Genomic DNA, 10,177 nt, shown 5'->3' with positions numbered 1-10,177 from the left:
GCCCGCGCTGCCCCGTGCCAGTGCCGGTGCCAGAGTTACCTGCTGGTTTGCTTTTCCCAGTTTGGACCCGTTTTTCTTTCAAAACCACGTCCGGCTGCTTTCGGCACATCTCGCGCCGGGGGGGATGGGCTCAGCCAGACGAGCCCTGGGGACGGGGGCAGAGACGCGGCCACCACCTCTGCCCCCACGGTGCCCATTGGCCCCCGCCAGGTTGGTGGCCCCCGGGGAGGACGGCTCTGCCCCAGGCGTCGAGCCGCTTCAGAGTCCAGCACACAGCAACGCTTTTCCCCTTGCATGTGGCTTGGGCTGAATTTGCTCTGGAAGGGTGAAAGCCTTATTGTAAGCTTTCCAGCCACTGGAATTCCTCCCCGAGGGGCCAAGGTGAACGTCACTGCAAAAACCCAGGGGGAAAAGCCTGGCAAGCCCCTTTCTGCGCTGCTCCCTGCCCTCTCCTGCTTGGGTGCGTGGCCGTGCAGCCAGCGGCGCTGGGCTGTGCCCGCAGGATGCTCCGTTCCTCCCGAACACCGGCCGGTCAGACACCTCCGGCACCAAACTCTGCCAGCTCCCCGAACGGGCGGATTTCAGCCCTGGGGCCGCGGACAAAAAGCACCAGTTATAAAAATCCCAGGTTAAGCAAACAGGAAGGCGCAGCCTCGTGCGTCTGCGCTGCCAGGCCAGGGCCCATTAAAACAAGACCTGTTTAAACGTGGTGGGGCTGGCGGCAGACTTGTTGACTCCGGCCGCCACCGCCCGGGTGACCCACGAGCATCGGCAGCGATGGGACACGGGACAGGGTGGCCACACAGGGCTGCGCTTGTCCTCGGGGCTGAGTCACGGAGCCCACACGGCAGCTCCAGCAAGGAGCTATTTCGGGTTTCTCAGTAAAGCTGCGGTTTTCTGCAGTCGCAAGCCTGATACAACGGGGTTTTATGCGTTACACAGGTTGCTTTGATCTTTTTTTTTCCCCTGCAAGAAGAAACGTGTGCAGCAGAATGTGCTAACAAGCAATCAATTATTATAAACTACCCCGGCCAGTTGCTGGCTGTTTCAGACGCCATCCACCTTCTTGCTCTCATTTCCCTCCCATCACTGTGATTTGGGCTCACCAAGCAAAACCCACGCGGTGGGACAATTCGGGGTGATTTTAAACACAGACCGAGATGAGGGGAGACTCCAAAGCAAACAGGAGGGACAGGGAACATTCAGGGTGAGGTCCCAGAGTGTCTTCCCCAGCCTGGGGGCACTGCCCAGCCCCGGCTTGCCATGCTGCCCCGGGGATGAACTGCGGGATAGCTGGACCGTGCCTGGCGGGCAGGACACCTAGCTCAGCCCGGTCATTAACCTGCGGTGAGAAGGCGGTGACCGGGCCCTTCCCAGGGCGACAGCAAGGGCAGTGTGGGGACAGCTATGCTGGGAATAAAGCAGCTTTGATGGCTCAGTGCTGGCGGCGCACGTGGGGGTGGAATGGGATGGAGGAGCGGTGCCCCGTGCCGGGCCAGCATCAGCTCCGCACGAGCCGGCTGCAGAGCAGGACTTGGCTGCTCTGCCCGATGCCAGATCCCAGGGAACCTGTGAGCTCCAGGGGGCACCGGCTGAGAGAGACCGCCCCGAAATCTCCCCTTGCACCTCTGCAGCCATCACACAATGCAATGGGTTGGGGAAAGCAACACTAACACCTACCCAAAACTAATCACAGTATTTGTTCACCTTTTTCCCAAATTCTAGAGCTGACGATTTCCGAACGGAGCAGCCTGGCAAAAGAAATCAATCAGGCAAGGCCATGGTGAGAAGGTTGAACAGAAAGAAACAGAAAGATGAGAAAAACCAGACCACAACAGCAGGTGGACAGGTTGGCTGGGAACCTTCTGTAAAATATGTGTAAACAAGGATGTGGATAAAAAACACAGAGAGAGGCAAGACATGTAGTTTGGAAGGAACATGACTGCTCTCCCTCTTCTCCAGCCGGTCCCTCTTGACCTTGCTCGTCTTTCTCCATCAGTCCCGCACGGGGTAAGGCCAATTCCTGTCTTCATAAAACTTCTTCAGGCCCTGGAGGTTCACAGGAGGGAAGTAAGGGCCGATCCTCTTCCGAATCCACCACCTCCCCTCGCTGGCGTGCTTTCCCCCGGGTCGGCTGAATTTGTACTTGAAGTGTTCCCCTCTGATCCACCTGCAGAGAAACAAAGCACAGCCTGCTCAGGAGGGGCTGGCACCGCTGCTGGGCAGAGGTGGAAAGGCGCCGGACCCTATTTACAGTGCCCTGGGAGTGGAGTTTTTGAGCCTTTCTGTAGCTGGATGGAGAAATCAGCTCGAGGGTGCTCAACCTGGCTGGCTCCCGCATCCCGGTGCTCCATCCATCGCCGGGATACCCGCAGCCGGAGGCAGCGATGCAGCCGTCCCTGCTGGAGCGAGGCACCGGGGAGCTCCCGGGCTCCTCTTGATGCAATTTTGGAACAATGCACAAGGCAGAGGAGCTTTAACACCCCCGCCCTGTGTGCTCCCCACTGCCACCGTGCGCTCCACACACCTCTCTACAACCAAGTTTGAAAGAATATTAATAAAAGCAGGAATTTTTTTTTTTCTTTTCTGAGAGCAACTATGGAGTATTTCTGCCCGGGACATTTTTAGGTACAGTGCCCGACTCCCGCCCCAGCTCCCCCAGCATCCCTCTGCCCCAGCCAGCGGCTGCTCCTTCTGCTCCGCAGCTTATTAGCGGGGCTACAAGCGCATCTGTTTTCTGGCCGCCCTGGGAGCTGACAGAAAAGGAGATTTTAAAACAGTGCAGAAAGAAGCATTCATCAGTGTCGCGAAACACATTCGGCGGCTAACCATGCCGCTCGGTTCGGGAGGTTTGGTCCCGCTTGATGTAGGGCATGCTGACAAGAGAAGGAGTAACACCCCGGTCCTCCAGCGTTGTGGTCCCTGTTTGCAGAGTGCATCGCCGCATTTGCTGGATAAGTTCATAAAATAACCCACAATATAAAAATGTCAAAGTCATGTCAATGCTCATTTAAACCTGCTTTGCTTCACTACTAAAATACAAACCCTGCTACTGAGCGGGGCACCACGCTCCTGCAGCTGCTCGCTCCCGGGGCTGCACCTCGGGCAGCCGTAAAATTCCTTCCTACTGCTAAAATAATTAGGGACAACTCCTATATATTTGCCATTAGCGCTCACCTTCGTAACACCGGCACTCTGACGGGAAGCAGGGGAGATTGCAGATGACGGATAAAACTGCACCCCATTAAAAGGTCTGCTGCAATCACATCTCGACATCTCAATTTAAATCTTGCTGGGTACCCAGATGAGCAATACAGAAACAATTCTCCTAACAAAACACATTAACACGGAGCTGTTCATCATGCCCATTGCTTGCTGCTGACTTGCAGCAACCGGCAGTATCATCTGTTTTCTGATTGTCTCCTGGCTGGAATGAAAATAGGACAAATACCTCCAAGTTTCCCCCTCCGCTGAGGACGAAGCGGGGATCCAAGGAAGCCCAGAGTAATGCATTTGGAGCTGCACTGGGGCAGCTCTAATTTAAACTACTGGTAAGGGCTGGGTGCCAAGGGGAGCGTGGGGATGGAGGTGTCCCCGATGCCGTACCGCTCCCCGGCAGAACCTCCCGGGCTGCCCTGGCACCCTGCCTCGCTGCCCGTCGATGGGGGGGCTGCAGGGAGGCAGGATACCAGCCCTCAAATACGGGAAGGTAAATGGGCAGAAGAGGGGGGCAATGCCACAGCCCTGGCTGGGGGCTCGGGGTGCACAAACCTGCACCTCATCACCATAAATGCTGCCCTGCAGCTGCTGGCTTCATTACAGCCAGGGCCATTTCTACACCCTCTCTCCCCCCCCTTTTCTGAGGCTGGTAAAAGTCAAACGGGGGCTGAAGTGTTACTCCCACAGTGTTTACTTCGCAGGAGCACAAAATTTCCTGTTAATAATTAGAGCGTTACTGAACAGCAACGTTCCTGCGGGTCCAGGTAGCCTGCAGGCTCCTGTCCAGGATGGTTAGAGATTTCCAAGCTGTGCTGCTTGATTGCTTTCTTGAATTCAAAAACCATATCCACCTCCCAAAAAAGCTTCAGTGGCTGATTTTATGTCAGTCCCTCTCCTGCTGGAAGCCTCCCTCCGCCTGCAAACACCAGTGCTTTTGGGCGTTTTTCTTCACTAAGCGACTGCAGAGCATCTACCAAGCTGGACCCGTCTCCACGTACGCCCACAATATGGGCATAACGGGGTGCCCCACGCTGAAGGAGCTATCTGCAAACCCCATCTGGCAAAGTTCCCATTTTCTAGACAGGGATGCAGAGCGCAGAGAGCAGTTGACTTATCTGAGCTCCCAGGGCAGACCTAGGAGACCTCAGGAGATGCCAGGTCTCTGCTCAGACACAGAAGCGCCTTCTCCCCAACCTCAAGGACTGTCCTATAACCCCTCTGGAATGAAAATTTCCTTGTCCCTTTCGAATGGGCTTGCCTGCCCAGATTAAATAATATCTATCATCTGATGTGGTATGATTTTTCCCATATGTTCTCTGTCTATTAAAATGTTTGCTATCAAAGGGATCGGCATGTAAAACTAGAACCGTGTGAGCATTAAAGCAACCACATGCAACTGAAGATGCATTTTTGTGGCATAAAGTTTGCCCTTCTATCTGACTATGTTTCAGGCTCTTCTGTTCAGAGCCTAAATCAATCTGAAGAGTCCCCCCTAAGCCCCCCAACCTCTAAATTTAGCCACCCTCTTGTCCCAGCCACAGTCACTCTGCTTCCCCCAGCCCGCTCCACCTGAGCTGTGAGCTGGAGTGTTGGGATGCACGGACCACGTCAGGATGACAAGATCCATGCAGGAGGAACCTGCACAGCTCCACGGGCTGTGGAGTTGGTGAACTCCACGGAGCTGAGCTCTTCCAGGAGCTGAACCACTCACCCAGTGATGACCTATAAAGCTCCAGCACACCACAGCCCACGGCTCTTCACTGTCCTGCACCACCAGTGCTTCTCTGGGATTCAAGACTTGAAGGTTTCCGTTCTGGTCAATGGAGGTACCAAAGAGCCTTGACACGGCTGCAGCAGCCCACATGTGCTGCAGGACAGAGAAACTGCAGCAGGAATACCTCTGAGCATCAGAACACCTCTGAGCACCAACATACGACGGCAGCATCCAGGCCCCGTGCTATCCGTCCTCTCTGTCCTTCCCAGGGTTAGGGGCTGTGGGAGAAATGTGGAGAACCTGGAACCCGTGGGAATCTTTCCTTGCAAGGCTCATGGATGTAAAAGCTACAGTGTTTAATACTCACCAGAGCCCCTCATTTCAGGGCTCATAGAGTTTACAAGCTACCCCAGTATTTACAATCTACCTGGGTGCCTCAGTCCTGAAGTTACAGGACTTGCAAACTCCTCCTGCGCTGCCTCACTGGACCTGCTCCCTCCTCTCAGGATTCAGGGAGCGAACGCACTCCTGCACTAACAGGGCCAAAGCATTAACACCCCAGAGTCCATCATTTCAGGGCTCACAGAGTTTACAAGCATCACTTGGAGCCCTGGACAGCTTGTAACTCAGGTGAGACGCGCATGCATGGTCACCTGCAGACCAAGAAACCACTACAGGCTACAGATCACCTTAGCAGCAATTGCTTGCGTTTTGTGCAACTCTGGGGCTCGCACAAAGACCTTCTGGCTGGTGGAAGGGATCCACAGGTCTCTGAGCCCCCTCTGACGCAGGAGACTGCCGGCACACATGAACCTTGCTTGCTGCTCTGGAGAAATGGGAACATCTTCGAGAAGGTCATGAAGAAGCTATCTGTCTTCATCTACATTAAAAGGAGTCTAATGCCACAGGCGGTCACTCACACTCGGAGAAGGATGAGCACGACCCATGTTTCAGAGGAGACAGACAGAAAGGTCAGGAAGGACAATCCCGGCTGCAAGCAGTCTCCCAGGATTTACTGAGCGAACGCAAGCTGGCAGCTCCTCCTGGCTCCCCAGGAAGCATTGGGCACCAGCTACCGCTGCCGGGAGGGGAAACGGCTCGGGAGAAGCATCAGGCTGAACCAGCTGAGCCCAGGTTAGGTCCCTTAGGAGACACACGAGGGCAAAATAATCACTTGAGAGGCACGAAACAAGATACGGTCAGATAAAGCAAGTCAGACATTTCTCCTCCAGGAGATGGAAAACCCTCTCTGCTATAACAACAACAGCGATGGAGGACAAGGGACAGAAGGGCCCCTTTGGCAGCTTCTCCCGAGCCCAATGGCGGTGCCTGGGAGGAGAAGCGAAACAGCCACGTGGCAGAGCGACGGCGCTGATCCCGGTGCGGACGGCTGGAAGAGGGAGGACCACCGAGCCGCCCAGAAGGACCCACCGCCCCGCACGGGATGCCGGGACCCGCCTGCCACTACGCTTCTGGGCAAGCACCCGCTCTCCATCACCACCCGGATCGGGCAAAGCTGCAGCCTCGGGGAGGGCAGAAAGGCTAAAAATAATAAGCATTATTTTTTAAAACAATATATTCATCCCGCCAGATGCCCGGTAGCAGCTGCGCCGTAGCGCTTTTAAGATTCGATCATATATCAGCCTATTATGACATCTTCCAACTGTACGTGTTAAAAATTAGCAGCAATATTGGAGTTGGGATGGAGGGCTAAATCTCCCAGACAGCTGTAATTAGTTCCAGAGGGTGCAGCTGTCTCCCTGCAACAGCTGAGGGGTTCGAGGGAAAAAGCCAGAGCCGGTGGTTTCTGTTAGAATTAATGGCCTGACAGGGCAAGGCGGGGTGGGAGAGGGAAGAAAGAAACCAAAACATGGGGCGTCTTTTCGATTTGGTGGGGTTTTTTTGTTGGGTTTTTTTTTTATCTCGAAGTTCCCCACTCCATTGCAGAGCCCAGAGCCGATGGTTTCTGTTAGAATTAATGGCCTGACAGGGGGGGGGGAGAGGGAAGAAAGAAACCAAAACATGGGGCGTCTTTTCGATTTGGTGTGGTTTTTTTTGGGTTTTTTCAGGGCAAGGCGGGGTGGGAGAGGGAAGAAAGAAACCAAAACATGGGGCGTCTTTTCGATTTGGTGGGGTTTTTTTGTTGGTTTTTTTTTTTATCTCGAAGTTCCCCACTCCATTGTAAATCAGGGAGCAAGTGGCAGTGGAAAGTACAAATTCATTACAGTAACAGAGCCTCCATCATCGGCTTTCTTGCTTATTCTAGCCCCGTTAGCAGGAGGGATCATAAATTCATCTCGGCCCAAGTTTGCAGAATAAGGGCAGTTTTATGGGTTGTTTTTCAATGCCTCTGACTTCTCTTTCTCCAAGGCTCCTGCAAGGTCTGGCCCTGCAGAGCCAGAGCATCCTCAAAACTCCCTTGGGAGATGGGAGGGTGGGTTTATTCCCCCACGGACAGGTTAGAAAGGGAGGCTCAGAAGCTGCATCTATACCGAGGGCAGAGCAAACCTTGGGGGAAGGAAACCTGGCTCTCCCTGGGGCTCACAGCACTGGCCGGGATTACTTTCGGCACGGACAGACCCAGCGTGTGGGTTTCAGTTTACTGTTTCGCAGGTGTGATGGGGATGCGGCCGATGCTCCCAGTGGAGCCAAGGCAGGAGCTGCCCTTGCCAAGGGAGATGCCTCCCACGCCCACGGGACACGCGGCGCAGCCCGGCCACGGTGAAGCTGTCCCACGGCTGCATCTGCCACGGCTACGAGAGGTGGCTGGAAACCAGATTTCCCACCCTGGGGGGAAATCCCCATGCTTTGAGATGAGCTCTGCCCTCCCTGACAACGCTGAAAGACTGAGGTTGTTTTTACCAAAAGAAAATCCCTTAAACTTTCATTCAGGACAGTGGAAACATTGCATTCTGATAATATCAGACATTATAATTTTGACGATAAATTAAAGATTTCCTTTTAAATTATAGCACATAGGGAAAGAAGAAACTAACTGCAATAAAACATTTCACCATGGCGAAATGCAGTGAAAAAGCCAAAAGAATGTCTTTATACTTTTTCACCTCTGAGGATCCTGTCACTTCCCAGGACAGTTTCATTGCTGGCAAAGCCGTTTTTCAGTGGGAAAACCATACAAAATGTTTTACATCTCTGTGCAGAAGACACACCAGCGCTTGTGGAAGAGGCTTTGGGGACTCTGCGGATTTACATCGCTCCCTTACGCTGTCACGTTGCGTGGAGCACACGGATACTTGGAGGGAGACTTGTCTCGGCAGGGAGATGCCTTGGGGTGAGAGGAGGCACTCGGGATTCGGCAAAACCAAGTTCAAACCCTGAAGGACTCGCATCCCCACGGAGCATCCCATGCCCATGAGCAGCGCTCCCGCCTCCTCTAAAGACTTCTGGGGAGAGACCTTGCAGAACAGAAATGTCATCTCCACCTGCATCCCAATGATGCCCATATTTTCCAATAACCCCATAATCCCTGCCTGCTCTCAGCACCGCTCTCAATAGCTACAGAATTACCTTTACCCCTTTTGGGGGTGTCCAAGGGAGCAGCCCCCACAGTGGCTTCTACACCCTGCAAATACGACAAAGCCCTTCCCATGGCTTGGGTTGTACATCTCCGCAGGTCCCACGGGAAAGCACCTACACCTTCTTGCCCGGGTCCATGGCGACTTACACAGCCTGAAAATCCAGACCAGCACGCCCCCAGGTATAAAGCCCAGTAGCTGTGACACAAATGGGAAATAAATGGGCAATCAAATTAAAAAAAGAATACCAAGCACTATATTCTTCTCGCGTTCCTGCAGCCAGGTAGCGTCAAATGGGAAGCGCTGCCTCCATAAATAACACCGCCGCTACAAATCCAGGTCTTCAGCTACATGTTGGGGCTTTTTCAACAAAGTGCTACTATAATTGGAATAAAAGTCCTTAAGTGAACATGATTTAATATCAGAGACACCGAACACTTCAGTCAAAAATAAACCCCATTTTTTTTCCTCCTTCTGTAGGCAAAATCTGATTTTTGTTTTCTTTCATTGTTGGAGTCTGTTTCCATGACGGTGTGTTATACATTTATTAATTTCTCAGCCAAAACCCTACCGTTCAGATTTATGATGGCTGGTGTTTTATGAACTATCCGCTGCACAATAATATTTTGTAAATCCACATTCCACAAACATCACTGTGCTTGAAGTAAAGCTTCACACTCAGCTAGGCTGGGCGCTCAACAATACCCTCATTTTTAATCAGTCACCTGTTTCTCATTTTAAGTTTATCACACTTGAAAAAATACTTCACCTGTTTCTCATTTCAAGTTTATCACACTTGAAAAAATACTATAATTTCTAGAGTTGTAAAGAAACCTACAAACTTTGGTCTCAGAAATTTCATTTCGAAGGCATTAACTCATTTTGAAAGTCCCTTGGCTATTTAAGGTGTAGAGTTTCCATTAACAGAATAAACTCCATGGAGTATGGAGCGTAATGTTCTTAAGGAAAACAGTCCCTTCCCCTAATTATTTAGTCTAGCAGGGAATGAAAATAATTAAGTCTCAAAATTCCCTTTGGGGGGCGGGGGGGGGAATATGGTAGAAAAATTCGCTTTTTTCCACCCAGCTACCGAAGGGAGCCGAGCCGCGCTGGGCACAATCCTTAGCTGGAAGGTAGCCGCAGGCGGGCGCTGGCTCATGGGTGAGGGCGCAGGGATGCCCTTCAGAAACCGTCAGAGCTACAGCCACCCTGAATTATCTTTTCTTTCCAGGTGTTACCGCTAAGGCTCAAATTTAAGGCTTTTGTTCACAACCAAAATGAAATTATAACAAAAAGGCGATCGCCGGCTGTAAGCGGCTGTCAGCGCTGAGGATGCCCGCATCCAGCACTCGGTTAAAGATTGCTAAGGGGTCTAGATTAAAAAAGTGGGTATCCTGCTAACTGCCTCTTCTTACACTTCTCGCACCCAGATCGGAGGATGCAGATCAATCACTCGGGTTCCGGTCATGGTTCTCCCGTGGGAACGCGCCCAGGGCCGGGCCGTGGGTGCAGGGGGCTCGCCAGCCCCGCTGGGAGCTTCAACGTGCAACAAGGAGACGTCTAAAATTAAATAAAGAAGTGGTGTTTTTGAAATTTAAAGGAAAAAACCCAAAAAACCGAGCAGGCGAGCCCACCTGAGCAGAAGTAACGCTGGGTGAAAAGCAGCTGACGGAGCCGCTGTGCCCACGCCGGCCAGAAGACGCACGCG

The 10,177-nt window shown here is 52.7% G+C and overlaps 1 protein-coding gene across 1 annotated transcript in view; it reads right to left on the bottom strand.

Annotated features, from left to right (window-relative positions):
- Window positions 1–835: 835 nt before the first annotated feature.
- Window positions 836–10,177, bottom strand: part of LOC103904923 (lipase maturation factor 1-like) — a 130,232-nt gene continuing 120,890 nt past the window's right edge. The window contains exon 7 of the mRNA XM_009286473.2: window positions 836–2,170. Within this exon, the coding sequence (XP_009284748.1) occupies window positions 1,996–2,170 (175 nt within the window). The 3' untranslated portion in view covers window positions 836–1,995. The remainder of the gene's footprint in view (window positions 2,171–10,177) is intronic.

Source organism: Aptenodytes forsteri, unplaced genomic scaffold (genome assembly GCF_000699145.1).
Source record: "Aptenodytes forsteri isolate BGI_AS27 unplaced genomic scaffold, ASM69914v1 Scaffold55, whole genome shotgun sequence".
In the NCBI taxonomy this organism is placed as follows: Eukaryota; Metazoa; Chordata; class Aves; order Sphenisciformes; family Spheniscidae; genus Aptenodytes; species Aptenodytes forsteri.
Note: the sequence above shows the minus strand (reverse complement) of the source record. Positions and strands in the feature narration are given on the sequence as shown.